A 24,413-nucleotide genomic window follows, 5' to 3' on the forward strand; every position below is an offset into this window, starting at 1 on the left:
TCAATAGACCAGGCGATGCACGTAAGCGTCGTTGTAAATTTGGTTGTTTCAAGCTTTTATACAAACAAATAAAGAAACTCCACTAAACACTAGCCAAAACTGAAAAGGTTATAACGTTTACATCTGTTCTGTGATGTCGCGGAATACACAATGTAAACAACAATGTTGCCAACTGTTGTGTGACGTAACCAATTCTCATATCCACAGACCAAGCGACGCACATTTGCGGCAGATATCCCTCTAGACTGATGCGATAAAATCAGGGCTTTAAAATAGACCGTTGCTAAGAAATACCCTGATTAATAACATTGAACACCGACGCAACTGTGCGTCGTTAGTCTATTTCAATGTGACCAGCTGACGCAAATATGCGTCGGTGGTCTATTGTGAGAAACGAGTCGACGCACAATTGCGTCGCTGGTCTGTGCGAACGTAAATTCCATATAATTGTGGTAGCGAACGTGTTAAGACATATGGTATGGTGAGAAACTGCCAGTTAATTTGGACAAGATTCAACATTTCCTGCAAACTTAATATTAGATGTAAATTAAAACATTAGTTTAGTATAGTATGTAATAAAAACAACATTTATAAAATACTAAAAAAGTGTATTAACAGTATAGATTATAACTAAAATGGTTTAAACTTTCTTGTTTGCTTGAGTAAGGCTATTTTCTTCTTGTCTTCTTCAAACTTTTGCCTTAAGCCCATGAGATCTGTAAAACAAAATCCAACATAAATGTCTCATAATTATAGATCATATCAAGTTTTTAATTTGATCACAACACTGAAAAATTAAAATACATAGTGGATGGATTTGCAAATATTGATAAATTAGTTGCTAAAGAAGACCGTACAACAATTGTATCATGGAGTTTTAATTTCTATGCTCTAAAAATATACAGTTTAAATTTTCCAAATCAACTCTCTTCGAAGAATTTTCATACAGTTTACTCTAGTGGCTGAACACAACGATTTTTTATGTTTTAATAAGTACTAGGTGAAACCTGCCGAAATCGACGTTTACTTTCAAGGCTTACACTAATTCATCTAACTGCGATAAATAGAGTGAAATTATCAACAGTTTGAACATTTAAGTTTGTTTAATGAGTTTTAAGTAATTGAAAAAACAATAATGACTATTGCGTATGTTACAAGATATCGTTGATTATGCAATGTATAAAATGATCCGAGTAAGTCATCGGAGTTATGTATACCGTGTTAACTGATTTCATCTTCTTTTTTAAGAACCCCAGGAATTTGAGGCAGAGCCCCAAAGGAATTTACCTCGTTTCTCCTTTGATGGCTCATCTACAGACCAAGACCTTTCTTTAGACACCTCTACCGAGTTTCTACGCCCAGCCGTTCTCTCAAATTAGTGGAGACAAAGAAAAACAGTTTCAAATTATGTTATTATTATAGATACACAGGAGTTTCATAGGATAAATTATTGGTTAGAAAGAAGAAAGTTAAAACATTCTACTCACGGTTCATTTTTGACTCCTTAATCTGGAATCTGTAGAAGTTGAGGAGTTGTTTCTTGGACCTTTTCTTCTGTTCTTTATCCATTATCCTGTTTGCTACACTCTCTTTCCTTGCAAATCCGGGGTTTCTTCCACTGACAATATAATAGTTTATATTAATATAATCATATCTTACTAATATTATAAATGTGAAAGTTTGTGTGTTTGTTTGAAGTTCAATCACGTATTAAATACCGTACTGGTCGGATTGGGCTGAAATTTGGTATGATGATAGCTCCCATTTCCGATTAACATATAGACATATTCTTATCTAAAAATCCTTTCGGGCTCTGCCCCAGTGGCTCTGAAGTTTCAATGTTAACCTCATGAGTATCTATATTTTAATAGGCAAGCATGTTTCTTTAAAACCTTTGTTCTCAACTCGTGATCATCGCAGGGAAAATCTACGCATACTGTCAGAAAGATATTTTCCTGTAGATGTGCAGAAGCCCTTTAAAAGCTTCTTCTTTATAAGCTTAATAAGCTCAAAAACTAAGCACAAAAAATGAATTTTAAATTTGAAAAAAAAATTACACCTGGGCCTAATGGGTTGCCATGCTGGTAACGAAATAACAATGAAATTTAAACAGAAAATCAAAATAAATAAAAAAAATCTAATCACATCACATGGTTTATTTACAGTGTGGGGTGAAAATAGAGTCTGTACATTACATATTTTTGGTTGAGTTTTCGACCACTGGACGACTTCTAGTACATATTTAAAAGGAATTAAAGAATTTAGTCAGCTACTTGAACTGCTCAAGTTTGTTCTATGATATTCAATGGCATTATAAAGTTATACAGTTTTGAGTTTACCAACAGGGAGCAGCACTATTATTTTTTTAATTTATGATAACAGCTAATTTGAACCGAGCAGCAACAAAAAGCTTTGATAGGCCTACACAATGAGAACTTTACCTTTTTCTATTGTTTAGGTGCAGTGGTAGAACATTATAGCTATGGTAGATGTGCTATACTATAGTATACTGTAAATTAGAAGAACCAAATTTTCATAAACCGTGTCCTCTCCTATTGCAAACGCAAAGCACGAGTATAACTGCAATAATAATTTTATACTTATACACCAACCCTGTACAAAGGACGGGTACTCTGCTAGTATTAATATAACAATACAGTCGAGTCCCGCAAACTCGGCTCTCGATAACCCGGCAGTCTGGATAACTCGGCCATCACCTGGCTCAGAAAATTAGTGATGTTTTGAGTCCGAATTAAACCTGGACTCAAGCCAGATCAAGTCAAATCATTTGCAGCTCGTACCAAGGATATGTTGTGCTATATCTGATGACTTAATACTAACTTGTAACATAAATATTAATAAAAGAGGCAGTTAAAAAGCTTAAAAATTGTATTGTTCTTATTTTTAACCCTAGTTCCCGAAAACCCGGCATTTCACAAACTCGGCACCCTTCCAGTCCACATTACGCCGAGATTGCGGGACTCTACTGTACAGCTTTAATTAAGTTGTACTTTAAATAACAAATAGAAGCCTATTTAGTAACAACAATTGAAATCTTGCATTAAGAAGGCACCAATGCTAAATGTGTAAGTGTGCCAACAAGTCCAACACTTAGTTCTAGCACTGTTTTAGTTTTACACCTCAACTTGATTAAACATGTGGAAATAAGGCTACATCACATTGTATTATGAAATCTACTAATTTTCTCTGCTTTTGCATCTCCTTCTGCTCACTGTTAAAGGTAATTTTTAACTAGAAAGAAGAAGTTTTGTAAAAATCTTGCATAGTAGGTTGTTTTTACAAAAATGTCAGGCTAAATTTTACGAGATTATCAAACTTAATGTATCTACTTAAAGATCTGTGTTTGACCCAGGTGTTAATATTGTAAGGGAATTGCAAACAGGCATTTGCAATACATACAGACTTATCAGCTATGCCAATTCGTGCAGTTGGCTCAAATGGGATGATAAACAAAATAAAAACTAAGACTAAATATATACTAAACTAACTAAACATAGAAAATGTTTTACAAATATTCTGTAGAGCAAACATATACTGAGGCAAACAAGTGCATTAGCACATGCATTAGGAGATCACATGTAAAAAAACCAACATATTTGACAAATCATTTTTAAAAGCATTTATGGACATTATAGAAACCACATTTGCGAGTTTAGTAATGAAATATGCCAATGGTTTCACTTAGGATAACCCCCACACCTGTAGAAAGTCAATAAGTGTGATTGAAATGTTTTGATGAATTTACCGTTTAGTGACTGTGACCCAGCCGTCTTCATCCTCAGTCTGTTTTTCTGATTCTAGTCTTTCTGCCTCGGCTTGGTCAAATGTTGCCATGTAACTGTCCACCTCAGTCTGCAAAGCCGACGCATCCACTACTCTACTGTTGTATTCGGCTGCCCACTCTAAGCATACAAAACTTTACATCAACTGTCTGATGTTATAGGCTTAGTGCTTGCATATAATTATGAAGGTTGCATTCCAAGCGTGATTGATTCTGGTTGTCATTTTTTGTCATTGGGCTGAAAGTTAAAGATAATACAAAAATCCACTTAAGATAGTAACAAGTCCAGGGTCTTGACTGTTTCCTAATGACCACAAAATTGAGGATGATGTAGATGAATACAGAATAAAAACAAGTAAACAATCTTGATAGCTAGTGAGTAGGTATTGTATGAACCATCTTCATAAGCCAAATACCACTCGATACTTCCTTGATCACTATTTTTAAAGTAAATTACATTTTTTTGGCAAAGATGGCTTTAGGCCAAGGTTTTAATGATTTTGTAATGAATAGTTTAAACAGCAGGCTTACCTTACTAATGAAAATGTAAAAATAAACACATACATAACGTTTCTGAACTACCAGCACCTTCTTCAGAAGTAGAGTCTTTGTTCTTGTACTCGTATGTAAAGTGTTTTGATTGTGGAGGGAGAAAGATAAATTTACCGGTACTGTCCAGTGTCCAGTCTATGGTTTTTGGTCACCATCACCAAGTCTTACACAATTAAATTATACTATAAAAACATATTCTATATTTACAAAAGGTGTTGGGGTAGAATTATTATGTGAGGTTTAGGTTGGGTGGTTCTCTGGATTTTGATATTTAGAGGTGGCAAAGTTCCTATCTTCTCAATTCTGAGGGGTTGCTAAATGGGGGAAGGGCTTAGTGACTTAAGTAGTGAAACTGCTGTTGAAATATTTGTTGTTCTGAATTAATTTTCACATTTGTATCCACTCGTCCTAGTATGTAGGCTGCTGGAAGTTAGCCCTTCATAATGAGCAGGGCACAGTTTACTTTGTAAGTGGTGAATCACAATTACAGTACTACATGATTGATTTTTTTTAGTTTTGGTTAGTAACTGAGCTGATGAATGTGGTGGAAATAATATGAATTTAAAATATTTGATATTTATTGTTTTTACAGGGGTTAGAACCATTACAAGGTTTGGAGGGTTTTTTGACTGTTTGGGAATCTGGAATTTTTCCATTCATAATTGGCTTAAAATACCATTGGCTTGTATATAATTGGCTTGTATGATCGCCATTTCAATAAAGAGTATTAAAGTATTTGTATTAAGACTTTGGTTGGTCACGATTTTAGTAGACCAATTGTGTGGGCGGAGGTTTGAAGAATTTTGAAACCATGGACTATTTATTGGTCGTGGTGGTGTTTGGTTAGGACCTCTTTGACTTCTGGATTAGATTTACGTCGGTTGAAGATCCGAGGGTATTCTGATTTTATCTTATTGATGTACAGAAAGTCAAGAAATTTCTTCTATAGGAACAAGATGGAATGATATAATTAATTATGTACAGAACAAGATGTGATAGGATATCTATTGGAATATACTATTCCAAAATATGTCAACCAACACTCTTAACTGAAAACATTTACATAAATATATAAAATAAATGAATGATAATCGGCTACAATCGCAATTGTATTTGACCAATCATAACAGTCATCATCACTCATCAGCCCCGATCTTTTCATCCAATTAATAAAAAAACACCATACTTAGAGTCGGGACCACGTAAGTTTGCAGTTAGTGCCCAAGACAAGGCTAGTGCAACGTTGCCACATCGCACTAATAAAATATACTAAGCAATATTTTCAAATCAGCTGGTATTATTAGATTTGGCAACACCACACGGTTCTCATTGGTTCATTCAAACCCATATGGTAAATAGGCTCCTCCCTCAACTGCAAACTTATGTGGTCCCGACTCTAGTTAAGTTGCTGGCTAAATTACTGAGGTAAAATTACCAGTTCTGATTAATTCTCATAGCCTATAGTTTTTTCTATACTCATCATCACTCATCAGCCCCGATCTTTTCATCCAATTAATAAAAAAAACACCATACTTAGTTAAGTTGCTGGCTAAATTACTGAGGTAAAATTACCAGTTTTGACTAATTCTCATATAGTTTTTTTTGTACTTTTGCAAACAAATTATATATTTCTGGGGAATTATTTGTATGTGTTTATTAGAAAAATAACAATTATATTTGAACCTTATAGTTGGAAAAGTGTACTTTTCTTCCTAAATTAAGGGTTTAATATTTTGACAAAAACCATTGTCCAAAGTAATAGCTCACTTTTTATCTTTTCAAAATGTTTGCCTCCAAAACATCAGTTTTTTTAAGGACCATAATAACTTAAAGATGTAGTTTTGACATGTTTTCTGTAGGTTTGGGACTACAATTGACAGCCCTACTTTAGCTAATAAAACAATACGCTAAGTACTCTTGACCCATAATAAAAATGCCTTGAGGGTTAACAGATTTCGATTTGGTAATAATAACTAGGTACTGTACATAAAGACTTACTCCTCAGTCCGGTGACTAAAGGGTGGGACTGTGTAGACAGAATGAGAGGTTCTAAACTGTCTAACCTGAGGGCTGACTCCAGACCGGAGCACTTCTCAAACACAACATAAGCTACTCTGAACCCCTGCAACATATGTGTGTCAAGTTAAACCCCGCAATGACAACTAACTGTTCTATAAAGGCTGTGTAATAAATTAAGAGGCTAATAATTACAAGAGGTGTTTTTTCAGCAAGGGCGTTTTTTCTTTTAACTCCATAGCTACTATATAGCCCTTCAAGTTATTACTGAAGGCACAAATCGATGCTTTATGCATTTTAATTCCTTTTACTAGTTTAAATTCTAAAGAAATGTTGTTTTCAGAGCAAAATAGTCTCCCATTAAAACTTTAGTTAGGTACCGGTACCTACAAAACCAGTAGTTACCGTGGTTTTATCTTCTGATACTTGTTAGCTTCACTAACTCTTCAAGGCAGTTTGACATGCCTTCCTTGTCACGGGATTTTAAATACGATTTTACGATACGTTCTTGACATGACACAACTCGTTACATGGTGGAATCTGACAACAAATCAGTAACTGTTTCGAATTAGGAATGTATACAGCACATTGTCCAAAAATTGGTACTACAGAAGGTTATGAACCTTTTAAAGAATCATTTAGTTGTGAATCTTATGGGCCTACATAAAATTACAGTTAATACCTACTTAGGTATTTTTAGCGAATTTCCCATATAGGGAATAAGCTATTACCGTAGTACTCATGGTAAGACCTGGACGCGGGACCGATTTTTTTTTTTGTTTTGAGGTCCCTAGAGGCCAAAAACACCATCCGTTCAAATTCATATATATATATATATATTTATATATTTATATATATAAGGTAAGTGCCCCAAATACCGACAATGTACTAAATACCGACACAGCCACATTTCATAACAAAACATAATGTCCTTGTCGTCTCTACCGGCTATATTGTAAGCCAGATGCGTTTGCGATGTTTTTTTCTACAAGTAAGAAGAAGAAGATATGAGTTCCCTCCTTTTCTGAGTTCGTTATGACAAGTTTCGTCTGCCGGTGCACGACTACGGTGATTTCAGGTAAGAATCTTACAGGTTTTCACTACGAACATTGGGATTTGCTTTAGCGAATAAGTAATTTGTCATATATGTGTTAGTATTAACTTTAATATTTATGTGAATCTAGATACTTAGGTTTTTAAATGTGTAATTCAAATCTTGCTTTTAACGGTTTCTTGTAATTTTTTGGCCGGTGTCGGTATTCAGAGCAAGTTTTCGTCATTTTGCCAAATACCGACATGGCGTTGTCGGTATTATTTTCATGAATAATTTACGAAAAAAAATACCGACACTTGACTTTAAAACATGTTTTGCTATCGTATTTCATATTTATAATCATGTATAGCATTTTAATATGCTGTGGTCTTAGTCGTTTTTGTCCTTTTTCTAATCACGTTTTATTTTTATTTTTTAGAATGCCTCCAGCGAAAACGCCACCCCCGAAAAAAAGGAAGCAATATGCAGACGAGGACATGCAAAATGCCATTCTGGCTGTAAGAAGTGGTGTGGAGACAACTTCGTCGGCGGCCAAACGTTTCGGTGTTCCTCGAGTGACCCTTCTTGACAAGATCAACGGCCGCTATGAAGAGAAGTGCAAGCTGGGGAGAAAACCTCTTCTGTCAGACGTCGAAGAGGAAGTTTTGGTCCAATGGGTTCTGGCTTGTAAAACAAAAGGCTTTCCAGTCACTAAAGAGCAACTTATATTCAGTGCTGGTCGCATGCTTGCCAAATCAGGAAAGCCGAACCCATTTGTCAATCAAAAGCCTGGTAGACGTTGGTACGAATTGTTTATGGGCCGCCACAAGAATCTGGCAGTCCGGGAGTGCCAGACTCTGACAACTTCCAGAGCTGCCATCACTCAAGAAAGTGTGGCCTCTTGGTGTGCCGAAGTGAAGACCTACTGCCAAGAAAACGATTTGATGGACATATTCCAAGACCTTCGTCGGGTTTTTAACTGCGACGAAACTGCATTCTTTTTAAGTCCCAAAACGGGGAAAGTTATTGCAGCCAGAGGGGACCGAAGTGTGTACAACATATCTGGAAACACAGACAAGGAAAACGTCACAGTTCTAATGACTGTGAGAGCAGATGGGGAGGTAGCACCACCAATGATTCTATACGCTTACGAGAGAATCCCTTTGCAAGTAGGGATGGCTGTGCCAGATGGGTGGGGTTTGGGGAAGAGTGAATCAGGTTGGATGACATCTGAAGCTTTTTTTGAATACATGGCCAACACATTTGAACCTTACCTAACTGCAAATAATATTCCGAGACCTGTGATAATGTTCATGGATGGCCACGTATCACATCTGTCTCTTGAGCTTAGTGAGTTTTGTACCTCAAAGAAGATTGAACTTGTCGCCCTTTTGCCCAATGCTACACATCTGCTGCAGCCTCTAGACGTCGCGGTTTTCCACCCACTGAAAAATGCGTGGAAAAAAGCAGTGTCCCAATGGAGGTTTGACCACTCCTCACAAAAGCTAAAGAAAGAAGACTTTCCTCCGATGCTGCAGTCAGTGATTGAAAGGACAATCAAGCCAGAAACCATTCAGAATGGTTTTAAAACATGCGGTCTAGTTACGTTAGATGTCAATGACATTGACATGACCAAAATTGTAGGTAACTTGGCCCAAAACCCAAAACCCCTAACACAACAGTCTAATGTAGAAACCGAGAGAGTAAACATCTGCCTCGCTCATCTTGAGAAGAAAATAGGCCATGACAGGTTAAAGGCGTTTAGACATGGTGGACCTATAAAGCGTCGTGATGAATCGCTGTATGAAGTGTGGAGGAGCATTCGGCAAGACCTTAAAACAAGCATTGACCAAAGTAATTGTAGTGATTCTAACAAAACTACAAACTCTGTTGAGGAACATCGACCTCTTGATTTTGTAAATAGTACCCGCATGGATATGGAAGAGGTTGTCTGCAACGACCCAGACGACCCAGATGATCCAGATCCAATGATGCCCACAACAATCCAACAAGAGCCAAACGTCCTCATCGATTGTTCATCAAATATTGAATTAGAGGAAGAAATATTTGTGGACGAGGGACTTTTTGAAGATCTAGGATTGGATGTATCAATGGGTTTGGAACTCGATCTCCCTGTTACCGTGGTGTCCGAACCTGTTCAACAAATCCCTGCCAACATTGGATCGACCCCACCTGTAACATGTGCCAGGGCAGTTACCCCTACATCTCGGCCATCGACATCTGTTCAAGAAGACGCCCAGCCATCTACATCTGCTGTCCAAGAGGACACAAGCAGTATTCCGTCGCCCTTCAAAGACTGCGTATTTTGGCCTGGGCCCAAAAAGGAATCTGGGATTAAAAGGAGGACAAAAACGGCAAAAGTCCCTTCAGTAATAACATGTATAAAATGGAAGGAGTACCGAAAGACATTGGTGGCTGAAAAAGAAAAAAAAGAAAAGGAAATGGAAGAAAGAAGACAAAAAAGAAGAGAAAAACAAGAAATGAAAAAAGTGGCCATGAAAATTAAAAAAGAAAAGGTCAGTGGGCCTAGAAAAAAGACTGAAAAGGAAGATGTTTCCCCACTTTCGTCCGACTCCGAAGATCTAGGATTGGATGTATCAATGGCACCAAGTGCATTCAACATCGACAAGGTGCCTGTGAATCCGAAGCTCTGCTTCGAGGACTTTAGTGTTGGGAAGTGGGTGATTGTTCCATATAAAGTCCTGAACAATCAAGGCACCAAGCGGTACATAGGCCAGCTACTTGATGTCAACGGCGAGGAGAAGACTGGCAATATACAATTTCTTGCCCAAGTAGGAGATACATTCGTTTGGCCAGAGAATGACGACGTCGACGAGGTTCCTCTCGACGAAATTGTCACAATTTTAAGTGAACCAATTTTTGATCGGCGTGGACATTATAGATTTCAGTTGTAAGAGATAGAGAGTGTGTGTGTTTGCTTGAGTATTTTAACATTTGTACAATATTTTAAAGCATTCTAAGATCTGTGTGTGTGTGTGCGTGTTTTATTTTTATATTTTCTATTTGTATTTGTTCTTCTATTTGTCTGTGTATATTTCTGTAACTGTACTTCTGTAGCTGTATTTCTGTATATGTATGTATTTGTATTTTCTGTATGTTTTTGTAAATAATATCTTAATACTAAGGGTAGGCCAATCCAAAATGTAAACTTAAATACGTCAATGGTTTTAAGTTACTTTTTCATGTTTCATTAAATACTTACTTGTTCCAGTTTTATTGGAATTATATTTTACCAAAGAAGTCATACAGTACTATAATTGAATAAGTTAAACACAGAAACTTGCGTAACAGCTTATCAAGTAGGCAGCTCCAGCTGTAGACAACATTGCCAGCGTCAGTCGCGTCGGCTGCTGCTGCTGCTCTTACATCGTAGTGAATTTTCATCAGATGTCGATATATGTTTACAATTTCGCACATAATTAATACAGAGACTACTTAATTTACATTTGCCAAACATAAACAAATTTTTACGTACTTTGTCTAAGTGGTTTTCAATAAAATTGGGAAGTAAGTTACCATAGTTACCGTAAGTTGGAGAATGTTCAAGTCTTAACTTTTACTTTTTGGGATGGATAGGGACAAAATATTGAAATAAAGTTGTGGAATAGGTTAAATGAATACACAAACTTCAATAAAAATACTTTATTATGATGATAATGTTCCTGTTCTCTCTTAAATTGGTGTTAAAATGATAATGTTGGTATTTAGGACATGAGGTGTCGGTATTTTGTTTCATTGCTGTCGGTATTTCCAGAAAAGTACAAAGAGTGTTTCCCCAACTTTAAGATGCTTAAAAACTGTTAATTGGATGTTTTTCTTTTATCTATTTATGTAATCTGAGAGTTTATATCATGGCAAAATTATTAACTCCATAATACTCAAGCTTAACATAACCTATAATTATTTATTTGCAGATGTAAACTTGAATTGAGTCTTAGGGTGTTGGTATTTGGGGCATTTACCTTATATATGTGTCCGTTAGCACGATAACTCGAGCAAGAATGATCCGATTTTGATGAAATTTGGTACAAACGTGTAAACCTACGTTTATTCGAACGAGTTTGCAATCCAGCATGATCGGACCATGGGAACGGGGGTTTACGGGGGGTTTTATGGGGTAAAAATAGGTTTTTCCTATTTTTTACCCAAAAAACATAAAATTTAGCAATTTCTTTTCAAACCATTTTGTAGAGCTTAAAAAAACAAATAATTTAGTATATTGAAGCGTTATTATGCGCCTAATGGTTACGGAGAAAATTCCAAAAAATTGTAAATTTAAAATTCCAATGTTATTCTTATGGAGAATAAGTAAACTGTTGTAGTTTGCTTGTTTATGAACATATTTTGATCAATTTTGAAAAATATTTTTATTTCTTACTAACTATTAACATTTTACAAAAAAAGAACAGTTTTACCCTCCCTGATGCAGCAAACCTAAGTACTTGTTAAACTAATTCTATTTAAATAGGGAATAAATGTTATATTTTTAAGTAGACATTTCAGTGTAAATCCAATCAGTCAAATGGAAATTCGCTTAGTCTGCAGGTTTGCTGCAGCGGGGGTATTTAATTCTGTTTTGATGATGAAATTAAGAATTTCACCGTGACTAGCACAGATCATGGCATTGACTTATGCCGGACAGAATAGGGCAAATAAGGGATGGTTTGGCGTGATTTTGGGAAAAAAACACCGTAGCAAGGTCTGGCATATATATTTTTATCATGCCTTTAAGGGTTATACAGAAAAAAAACATAAGTTAAAAGAAAACATCTTACTTCATTGAATTACTTTGGTGATTTTGAATTAAATCCAATTACATCAACGACAATAAATTTAAATTCTAGCCTGTCCACATTGACAAACACTTAGCAATAACACACAGTTAGGCCTATTGATTTTTTAAGGATCAGTTAAAATAGAGTGTAGGTATTGGTTTATGAAGTTTAACTTACTTTGATAAGAGTGTGTCTAGGAAATAGTTCAGAAAAGTCTGCCGGAGGAGCAGAAGACGAAGGTTTGGTTTGCAGATGGACATTTACAATGACCCCACACTTGCAAAAGGCATTCTTCAGAGCTTCCTAAAAAAAAATCGTACACCACCTTTTTAAATAGGTATCAATGTACATAAAAACTAAAAACATGTTTTAAACCCTAAATTAATTTTACTTGATACCAGTAACTGTTACATAGCTGAAATATTAGTAATGTTTTCAATGTTAGTTAATTATACCATAGATAAAACATAATCCCTTGTTTTGCTTAGTCTATGATTATAATACATTTCATTTAACCAACACTTTTTCCACATAAAACCAGAAAGATTGTCACGAATAGCATTTACAAATTTTGTTTTTGTAGTTTCATGTTCTTTTATATTTTGATAAAATTTGACCAATTTATTTAGGCTATTTCGTATGGAAGGCCTACTAAGTTATTAATATTTCATAAAAAAAACTTGTTTCCCTTCCTTGTTAAATCTAAATTAGATATTTAAATGGGAAATTAAAAAATGTGATTTGATGATGGATATTTTAATTATATAATCCCAATCAGACAAATTTAAAATTGCTTTGTCTTAAGATTTGACTGTGGGGGAGCGAGCTGGTCTAGTGGCTAGAGCGCGGGACTCCGGTTCCTGGGGTCCCGGGTTCAAATCCCGCCAAATCACCAATTTTTTTTAATAGGACGCTAGGCACGAGCCTGGGATTGTGGATTTTATATAAGTGATAATGCCGTAACCCCTAGGTCTAGCCTGAAGTAATGTGAAAAACAATTACAGGCTCGTGCCTAGCGGCCTAGGAAAAAAAAGATTTGACTGTGATGTGTACTATTTAAAGATAACAGCCGTGAATAATCCGACACTAAATATTTCTTCTTTACATTTAGCAAACCAAAATTTATACACATGCTGAATTCATTTCAACTTGCATTCACTAATACATAAATAGCCCAAATCTCAACAATCTCTATTAAATATTCCATGACCGTAGCCATACGCTAACATCTCATTTGATATTTCACTGACATCGGTTTTGATACATTGACATCTGAGGTCTAAAATGGACTAGAATGCCCTTGAAAGGGCTTCTAGTATAGTTGAAAATATATTTTGTATAGTTTACTATTTGATAATCAGAAAGAAAGCTACAGAAGGCTCTTTTAATACTTTTCAATGAAAAGTATTATACTACCTACGACTCACAATCGATTCAACACAAATTTGTTAATTCATGATTGGATTAAAATATTCCTAGTCGAGTCCACGTCTCAAATGCACAAGTGATTGGTAGGTAGTCAATAGCTTACCCTATACTCAAGCCAATAATCTCACACCAATGCAGAGGTGATCTTTTTTCAACTTACCGCAGTACAATAAGGTGGAACGCCAATGATAAATAGTGTTCTGTCAGATGGCTTTTCAAGGCACTTCTCCCGCACTTTGTGTTCTTTGATATATACATAGTGTTGTGCACTGCTGTCTGGCTTGAACTTTAGTGGTACAACTGGAACACAACAGACTAAGTAATCTGTATCTTAAATACTTCCAGGATGGCCTTATTGAACTTGGCAAAATATGTATAGCCTACCTACTGAGCAGAACTTTGATATACAACCTTTACTTGAAATAAAGCAGCTGGTACATGTGCCTAACTTAGCTTAGATAGATAGGATTTAAGGTTCAATACCTTTTGTAAATATGATAGGATCGGACAGCAAAATTAGCCACCTACTATAGCTTATTTAATAACTAACTCCAGGTTGAATACAGCATTATGTAGAACCAGAATAAATTACCAGGATACAGTTCCTGTTGCCATTTGGAGAATCGGCTGCACTTTAGTATCCGTCCTACACTCATTCAAATGAATAAGTAGGCCTATATAGCCTAGACTATTTCATTCAATATACTTCTGAAGTTTGGTCAGTTAGGTTACACTCATTCAAATGAATAAGTAGGCCTATATAGCCTAGACTATTTCATTCAATATACTTCTGAAGTTTGGTCAGTTAGGTTAACCAAACTGTGTATACATGCTAGAAACTAGTTATAGTTTCTCAACGGTAAAAAGTCAGTCTTGGAGTTTATATAATCATTATTATAATCTTAACTGATTGTATTATTGTAAATGGCATTGCCGTGGAAAATAAAAATAACCTAACCTAACTAACCTAATGAAATGATCGATATATCGAATAATCTATATATCGATATTTTTCATTCGAATGAGTGTAGTACGGACTACGCTAACTAAAGTGCAGTTGGAGAAACTGTTTAAAACATAACCTTGCTTATGTTCCATGGTATTTTCGGAAATAACTTAAGTTTGAATCAGGATTTGAAGCCTGCGGCGTGGTTTAAAATAATAATGATTTAAAGTGAGGTAGTTTCTATTACAACTTGTGACTTCTAAACCTTAAATGCGAACTTATTCCTAGATTAGAGCCACGATTACTAGAAAAATACATTAGAGCCTATTCCATTTTAGCAGTCAAAGAAAAAACATGAACAAAATAATTTTAAAACATTACTAACTAAGAATAGGTACCTGGTTTTAAAGACTTAAGTTACCTTTGCAACCACCAATATCTTGAACTGACATGATGATGAATTAAATTAAATCTTCTCAATTTAAAGTTGTAAATATTTAACTCGATCAGGACTCGTTTGTTTTGATCGGAGTAAAATCATGCTGTTACAAATTACAATTGGTTACTGTCGCTGTCGTAGTGATGGGAACTATCCGATAGAAACAAACGATTCATCCGGTTGTTGCGCGCCAACCGATTCATCCGATGGTTACTTAAATATTCATCCGGATGAACTATCCATTCTATCACATGTGAATCAGCCGAGTCAACTATCTCATCTGTCTACCCGTTCCACGCTTTCATCCAATTGTAAAACTATCTGTCCCGCATTTTAATTCGTTTAAACTACGAATTAGTTATTTGACAACTGAAACTGTTCTTTAAATTATTGAATGGTGAAATGAATATTCGTTTATTTGCACGATGAATTAATTTGTTTACCTTTTAATTATCTACACAGCGGTATTAAATGGGTTATTTATTCATCCATTCTCAAGTGAATCATCGCTGCTCATGGTCAGCACAACAGTAACTTAAATGCATTCGAGCAGATATTAATTATTAATTACGTAGTTATTATGAATAATTTGTACAAACAGCCTTGATACCTTTTGGGCGTAAAATTATTACGTGAGTAATAAATATCGAAAGATGAAATAATTAAGTTTAGATAACCAAGCAACTTAAAAAATGGGAATTGTCTCCTTAAATAGCAAATAACAAACCTTAAGCAGGAATTAATTATTTATTTTAAATAATTTTGAACGAATAAAAAATAAACAAATAAATAAATGTATTATAAAAATAAAACATAGAAGACGGAAGTAATTTTCTCACAGTACATTTTAGTTCTTTAATCATGCAAAACAAGTATTTTTCTGTTTATTCATGCACGGATAAATTCTCCAAAACATGGCGCTGGATAGGAACGCCAAACGCCACAATAACAAAACTATCTCTGATCAGGCGCGCGAACAGATGGTTTATCGGATCCATTCTACCTCTAGTCGGATCGGATAGTTTTATCTGTCTCCGGAAGCAGCACGGACGATCCCCACCCCACTACACTAAAAACCATCGGATGAATCATCCATCTGAAGACTATCGGATGAAAGCAAAACCATCGGATGAAACATCGGATAGTTGAAATCAGTCGTTTGTCCCATCACTACGCTGTCGCTGTTCTTTGCGTTGCGTCTTTGCGTGTTCACTGTCGGCTGTCGTCGTCGTCTGATCACCATGATCATGAAGGTAGTTTGTTCTCTGCTGACGCTACTTACTGTGACACTATAAGAAAAACTAAAACTACAATGATGAAACAAAGTATACATAAGTTTACTTCATCAAATTATTATAAATTTAGTGAAATTTATTCCTAAGATAATCCTAAGAGTGTTGCTACAAGCACTTCCTATTACCATAGATAAAACATACTTGTTTTATCTATGCTATTACTATATGAAATTAAATTAAATGAAAATGCTTCTTTATTGAGGCGAACTTAGGACCTTATGGTCCTTTCTTACAGATAACCTCTAAAAAACGAATAACAACAACAAAATAATAACAAAAATACAATAAAGTTTGTAACATCTTCCCTAACATACAGTCACACACACATATCTATCTACCCCCTCTGCTGCATCTAGGCAAGGACCCACTAGACTTAACCACGGCCATCCGGTCAAGGTAATATTTTTTCAGCGCCACCATCAGTCGGGATCGGTTTTATATTAGCACCGAGATCCGAGATGATGGTGGGTTGATGGGAAGAGGTATTGAGTTCCATAGGCGGCATACTGTTACTAAAAATGATTTGTTATAAACAGGGGCCCTATTTTTGAAATGGTTGACAGTTGAGTCAATCGTCAGCACTCAACTCAACCAACAACATGATTTGGTATTTTTGAAACCCAACAGTTGGGAAGCGAGTTGGGGATCACTAGTTGAGAGACTCGTGGTGGAAATGTAGAGCATACGACCGTCAAAAATTCAGATGACGTCATTTTGAACCAATCACAATGCAGAGTTCTTGCGGACTTCGATTTAACGCGAGCGTTTCAGGGCAGGAATTGGACTAGCCTACTGCGCATGCGCCAGAAAGAATCAATTCAGTTGTATTTGGTCTTCAACGAGTCGACTCAGGAGTCATAACTTACTAGTTCAGTTCAGTTTCAGTTCTGTTCTGCTGTTAGCTACCTCCGTTCCATGACGATTGACGACTTGAGTCAGTCATCTCTGTCACCCCCATCATCCGTTGCATTTTAAGTACCTATTCGGTACTTTAATACTAACTATGGGAATGGACTAAAAATTGAGTTTTCCCATTTTTTACCCTAAAAACATTGTTTTTTGTATTTTTCAAGTTATTTTGTGATATTTGACAAAATTAATAATTTAAACTTAATATGTTCAGATACCATGAATATTTCAGAGTACTTTTCCAGAATATTCTGAGAATGTTCTTCAGATTTCTAGGCAATATAAAAATTTTCTTTGAATATTTTTTATGAATGATCCAAGTATATTCAAGGAAATTGCCTGGGATGTTGAGAATGATCTCAAACATTTTAGAAAAATTCCAGGAAATCCTATTATTTTTCATGTTGTATTTAAATGTTATACGGTATATACAAGTGAGTTAACAAATTTTTAGATTTTCTCGAATTTGATGTTGGCAGATATTGATTGCAGTCCATGCCCTGGAATTTGAGTGGAGCAGAATCATTGCAACTATAAAATAAATTGAAATACCATCCAGAGAAAATATAGGAAATAAGGTCAACGATATTTGGTATCAAATTAAACTTACCAAATTCAAAATAACTTAAGAGTTTTTGGAATTGTTTACATACTTCAACCTCCTTTGTTTGAATAATCTTTATGTTAGTCTGGAATTTTCAGATTTTATTTTAGTTCCTTTATACATTTAAACAGACCAATGCATCTGCAACTACGCATGCAACTTAACGATGTACAACTTGGTCAATGGCAATAAACTTTCTTATTCTTATTCTTATTCTTATTGCAATAGGATAGTGCTGGGTTCACAACAGACCAACCGTATGATTCGGTTGTGTGTCGAAGAATATCGAACATGTTGTAAGTCGTATCTGTAATCGCATTGCATCACATCGCACTCGCACAGGCTAACATTAGGATTGGATTGGAGTGCTGTCGTCGTGTCGTCTGCCGCTCAATTGCAAATGTGAAATAATTGATTGACGTTACTCAGGTTATGTTTTTATCTATGTTGAGGAATTTCAATAAACTTAGTTTATTTAGTTATTCCCAATTTTAAGTGAGTTTGAAAACGCTTTGCCCTATTAGAGTCAAACTATTAATAGCTTAACTGAATCAGCAAAATAAAAATATCAAATCAATTGCGCAAACTATGATGTCTTTTAGAAAACCAATTTAGGCCTTTTACTTATGGTTTCTGAAGTTCAAATATAAAAAACCAAATATTATTACTCCAGAATTATTATTCTAGGTTCCAATTATTGTTTGGGGAGGAGGGGGATTTATTTACATACAATTCCCCCATTGATAATTATATTAGGATGTAGCCTATTTAAGTTAATACAAATAAAATTAAAAGTATGCTGGTCATTTAAAAGAATGAAACTGACACAATAAGTTAAGATAGGTAAGTCATATAGTATGTTGGAAACAGAGCATATTTTAAGGGATTTCCACTGGGCAACAGAGGCGCCGGACTTACCGGGTGTTTATGTGATACCTGGGGTCGGAGGGTTCCCCCGGAAATTTTTGCTTAGCTTAAATTAAAGTGAAAAGAACACATATTTCTACGCATCTTCTAATGAATTTTTCGATTATACTTATTCGCTTGTAAATAGTCCATATAATCTCACTTAATTATGTACCGGAATCCTAGAATGTCATAACAGGCCAAGGCTCCCTTCACAACCTCTTGGGCCAAAATCATAGCTCAATAGCCTACTCTAAAATATTTACATATTTTTTTTTTTATTCGTATACATTTCAAATGTGAATTATTAAAAAAAATATGCTGGCACCACCCATAGTCACTGGCCGACAAAATCTCAGCACTGTGTCACCCATTTAACATGTTATTTTATATGCCCTGTGTTGGAATGTAAAATAAAATAAGGCCCTAAATAAAAGCTTGCTTCAGCCTGAAACTTAAGTGTGTTGGTTAGGTAAAATTTTAAAATTTAACAAATTTTACCTTCAAATTAACTCATAGAACACATCTTTTTAACAGGCCCTCTGGTGAGTGGTGAAAAAACAGTAACACTTTACTCTTTGCATGCATCTTTACTAATCAAATTCATTCAATACTTACCTACTAGAAATAATTATTTTAATAAGTCTGGTTAAGTTAGTTATTTTTTTCTGTATACAAATGTTACAGCTTTATTTGTTTTAATCTACTTATGGATTGTAGGCTACTGTAACTTAAAATTGACTAAAATACAGCCACAATTTTAACTAGAAATGTTGGCATTCATTCTTATAATCCCACCAAGATGCCTTAACCTATTAAGGATAACTTAGACTATCTGGGTGAGGTTTTAATTACCTTAATTACCACTGTGTTGCCGATGACAGATGATTTGGATAGGGGTCCTCCAAACAATTGACCTTTAATGAACGACAAGATATCTTATTGTAATTATGTTTATCTTAATTATGTGAGTGTGAGTCAATTAAGCAAATTTGGTTAGATATTGTATTGAATTTGGATGCAAAGAAACGTAGCCTACAATAAAGGAAATGGGATCCACTTTTACAAGTAAGTTTTAAATAATTACTTACTGTATCAAGAAATGTTGTCGCTAACTTAAGCCGGGTCTTTCCTAGGCGCGGAAGTGGAGAGCGGAGAGAGGAACGCGGAGAGCGGACTCCACTTGTCTTAGGTAATTTAATGTTACTGTTTTCCTAGAAACAGAGCGGAACACCATGTTAATCTCTTTTCCGCTCTCCGCGTTCCTCTCTCCGCTCTCCGCTTCCGCGCCTAGGAAAACCCAGCTTTATGCCTAGACTGGTTAGGGCTTCAGATAACTTCTTACTGTTTAAAATCAGAAGTGCATTTTAATTTGAACTATTAATTAACTGAATAAAATAAATTCTTGTATTTTTATTTTGGTAATCATACCTACTAGCATGCTACTACAGTACTGTAAGCGCACGACTTGTTTGCGAGCCGGGTGCGCGGGGGGAGAGCGGTACCAATCTCCCACCACGCAGCCAAAGTTTCTGTAGCATTGGTCGGACTACGCTTTCTAAAAACATTCGACTAGCGCTGTTCGCGTTGTTTTCCTTTTTTGCGTAAATTTTTTTAAAATTTAAATTTGAATTTGACAAATACTAAGGGTTCTATATTATTGTTTTGTTACTGTAGTAGAGTATTTTATTTTGATATAACTATTTTTTTACTTATTTAAATGTACACCAAACGGTAAAATCATATTAGGCCTATATTCCAATTTAATCGTAAAGTTTGACTTTTTAGGTGTAAATTTTTAACGTTTATAGGTGGTATCTTCAGATATAGATATAGATATAGATGTATGTAAAAACACATACAGATATATCTATAAACAGAAAACCACAAGGCTTAGTACATAAAATTATGGAAACTTTTGCTTATTTTCATATTATGTACAATAAATAACACCTTAAAATATCGGACAGGTTTTCCGAACACCCTTTAAAACGGTTAATGACTTGCAGTTATTTATTTTATATCCCTAAGTTGATAAAACGAAAGTCGGTCTCTTAATGTCGTACGTAAAGTATTTTATGACATTTTATGATTTTATTATCCTATTTTATGACCAGAAGAGTATTGTATTCTATCGTGTTCTATCAACTGTCAGTTTATTGGACTGTGCTGTTTAGATGAGTAGTGCGGTTGAGTAATTATTGAGTGATTGTTAAGCCGTGGGTTAAAAAAGTGTCAGGCTAGGCTAACATAGATTAATATTATGGCAACCACCCGTAAAAAGGGCAAACCATTCACAGAGAAGCGATGGAAATATTATAAGATCAACAGGTGCCATGTGTTGGTGTTACGCATCCGCTGGGAGTAGAAGCAGTATAGACAACATTTTTAGGGCGACTAGTAGCAGATTGGCCAAGAGCCGGGCAGTGGTGGGGGCCCCTCCTGGCTAAGGAGGCGGTGGAGGGGCCACGCGCAAACAAGTCGTGCGCTTAGAGTAGCCTATACTCGCACCTATACTGACAAGTAGTAGCGTCAGCTCTATTTATCAATCATAGGCCCTTCATAGCTATTATGCTATTATTTACATTTCCAGGTATAGGTGTTGAACTACAATGTATGTGGATTTATGGAAACTAGGCCTAAAGGTTACTGTGAATTAAGTTTAACTATTTTTTAACAATTTCAGATTTCTATTAACTCGCCCAAAGCTGTTGAAATCCTGGGAAAAGGCTGTCAAAAGAAAAAAATCTGAAAGAAACTGTTTAGTATTGATTCTTTGCAGTAAACATTTATCTGATGATGAAGTTTAAGTTAGATAAGACTTGGAGCACTTGTCAAGCTCCTTAAAGATGACGCTGAACTCACCGATTATGTAGGTACAGCAGTTCAGAAAAAAAAAAACACCGCCGTGGACAACTTTTCTATGGGTAGCCTGATATTGTTGAGGTAAGATAAGTTATGCTTTTACATCTTAATTATATATTAAGTTAAGGTTTTATCATAATAACATAATGATCATAATAAACCTAACCTAACTCTGCAAAGCGCTGTACAGTGACATTTCAGGGGGTTACAGAAAAACTAAGGCCTAGGTTGTTTGACAGTGACTGACTGACCATTTGAAATGTAATCGTTTGCCGGTGGTCGTGCCCCCGTCTGGTATTACTCCACCAGAGAAGCAGTCCATCTTTAAAATACCGGTACAGTACCTTAAAATGAAAGTCTTCTGTGCCTTAGAAAAATGTTAAGGTTGTTTTCATGTATTATAAGATCGTAGGAATAGGCCTACTTAGTTTTAGGAAAAAATAAGCTGGCATAGCAAAATTTCACAGTCACAGAAATCGGTGTTTATCAGCTAACTTATAACTTATGATAATATTTTGGCCTTAAAACTCAAGCAGACATATAACCCTATCAGAACTACAATACTGTACTACCTACTATAATATTCAGAAATAATTAGGCTGTTGTCCTATTAAAGAATACAATTTAGCCTACAGTGTCAACATTTTCAGGTGCTAAGTGTCTTTATCGTTATTCATGCAATGTTTTAAAGTCCTCAGATTACCCTAAATTTTTCCTTTCGGATCGATATCTGCCATATGAATCTGGTGACAACCTTACTTAACATAGGCCTAACTGCCACAGTGAGAGTAATAGTGACACTAACTTATTACTCTCACTGTGGCAGTTAATAGTGGCTGTAATTTTGATGAAATCCCTGTAAAAAAAAAAAAAAACAATAAATTGTATTAGCTAATTTTGGTTGCACTTCCATATAAGGCCTGTGGCACAGCTACATGGAAGTATTTAGTGTAAAGTAATTTTGTTATCTAACGGGGTAATTCTGAGCAATTACTTGGTCAACCCCAATTTTTTTCATATTTTACTACGGTCATCAGGAGGTTCTCAGAAAGCAAGAAACATATAATTCAAGGCCCGCAAGGCCATCGTACAGGTTGCCGAGCGATAAGAAGGTTCAAAGTCCAAGCGATAACAGTGGCTTGCGGGAGACGCGCGGAAGGCCAGTTGTGACAGTACCGTTATGGCTATGGCTAGTGGTTCCTCCGACAATCCTTTTCTATGTGACGGGTGTGAAAACACGTTACTTACTTATGTTTTTTTTAGTCTCAAATACATCTCTAAGGCCAATTGTAACAGTACCGTTACGTTAGGTTAGGTTAATTAATAACCTAACTTAACCTAACCTAACCTAACCTAACTTAACCTTGCGGGGCTTGAATTATATGTTTCTTGCTTTCTGAGAACCTCCTGATGACCGTAGTAAAATATGAAAAAAATTGGGGTTGACCAAGTAATTGCTCAGAATTACCTCTAACGGAACTTTAAAACCTAACTATACCTGATTTAGTATACTATTATTTTTACTTTTATTACTTTTACCTGGTGTCAGCGCAAGTGTAGCTTTGATTTTTTAATTTTTACAGCTCATTTCAGTAGAAGCGAATTATTATCTCACACTCACAGTTTTGTCTAGTTTGGTTTAATCTTGATTAAAGTAAGGACCACCTCTTACTTTTGTAATCGAGTAATGTTTTAAAAAAAACTAAGGCCTTATTTGTTTCAGACTCCAATTGAACCCATGGAGATTAAGACTCCAAGACAAAGCACAGGGAAAATCAAACGGAAATCAACCAAATCCACCACAGCAAACACACTCAAATTGATAGTTCAGTTTCTCCAATGAAAAAACTCCAAATGTAATGACCTAAGACTTGGACAAAAGAAGAATCACTTTGTTTTTGTGAAATGTTTAAATACACTGTATTTGGACTAATTAATTTTTTTTATTTACTAAACCTCAACTTCCTCATCAATAAAATTTCTATTGTGCCTATTGGGGTTTCAAAATTAGTTAAGTTACTCTTGCAAAATATATTTTGTTTTATTTCACAGTCATTGTTTTTTAATATTTTAATTCTTGTAATTTTGAACTTTAAGTTATTCAAAATACTTAACTGTCCTTCAGCATTGGAATTGTGCAATGTCAATGTTTCACAATAATTATAATTGCCTAATGAAGATCTCAACTTATAGCGAAGACAGTCAAATGGTAACAGTGGTAAAAAAAGTATGATTTTTAGCCAGGATATATACTCTCTAGTTATAAAACAAAGGAATGCTTGCCATACTAGAAGCTTGATTATAAATTTGTTTAGAATTTTATTTTGGGCCCCAAGAACTGAATATGCAATGAAAACCTACTCACAGTTCAGATGTTCAAATGCAATTTATCATGTAGATATATTACATGTATCTCTGAATTTTCGGCTATGTCAGGTAATTGTAAATAAGTAGTATTAACAGAAATGTTATCACCACAAAACGCATTTATTTAACTTTTTTCAAGTAAGAACTCGAGGGTTGAACATGCGCTAACAGCCCATTTATTAGCATGCAATTTTAAATTTCGCGCCAACTCCGGCCTCACGCAAATGACGGGCGTATGATTCGGTGGTGGGAGAAGGCGCTGATGGGTGGTGTTACGAGAGACAAGGGTTCGTGAAAATGAAACAAGGTAGGCAACCATATTTATTTCACTTCACTCTCGCTCGTAACGTAACTTACGATAACAACATCGGTTCGATTCTCTACGATTACGATTTCGACTTTCAGTTGATAACAATCGAAACACAACCGAATCA

At 35.4% G+C, this 24,413-nt stretch overlaps 1 protein-coding gene and 1 long non-coding RNA gene across 2 annotated transcripts; one reads left to right on the forward strand and one right to left on the reverse strand.

Annotated features, from left to right (window-relative positions):
• Positions 1-587: 587 nt before the first annotated feature.
• LOC129004160 (ribosomal RNA-processing protein 7 homolog A) lies at positions 588-15,163 on the reverse strand. Its single transcript, XM_054432603.1, has 7 exons — positions 15,016-15,163; positions 13,809-13,948; positions 12,398-12,523; positions 6,353-6,476; positions 3,767-3,923; positions 1,488-1,618; positions 588-716 (listed from the first exon to the last, which is right to left on the reverse strand). The coding sequence occupies exons 1-7, from the start codon at positions 15,044-15,046 to the stop codon at positions 631-633; spliced, it is 795 nt and encodes a 264-aa protein (XP_054288578.1). The 5' UTR covers positions 15,047-15,163; the 3' UTR covers positions 588-630.
• A 3,085-nt stretch (positions 15,164-18,248) lies between these two features.
• Positions 18,249-23,536, forward strand: LOC129003972 (uncharacterized). The gene is made up of 3 exons (XR_008491664.1): positions 18,249-19,815; positions 21,434-21,693; positions 23,336-23,536. It is a non-coding gene; the product is annotated as an uncharacterized LOC129003972 (long non-coding RNA).
• The last annotated feature ends 877 nt before the right edge of the window (positions 23,537-24,413 follow it).

This window comes from Macrosteles quadrilineatus, unplaced genomic scaffold (assembly GCF_028750875.1).
Source record: "Macrosteles quadrilineatus isolate MER2022 unplaced genomic scaffold, UCM_ALF_1.0 Scaffold_9__3_contigs__length_116548681, whole genome shotgun sequence".
NCBI classification, from domain to species: domain Eukaryota; kingdom Metazoa; phylum Arthropoda; class Insecta; order Hemiptera; family Cicadellidae; genus Macrosteles; species Macrosteles quadrilineatus.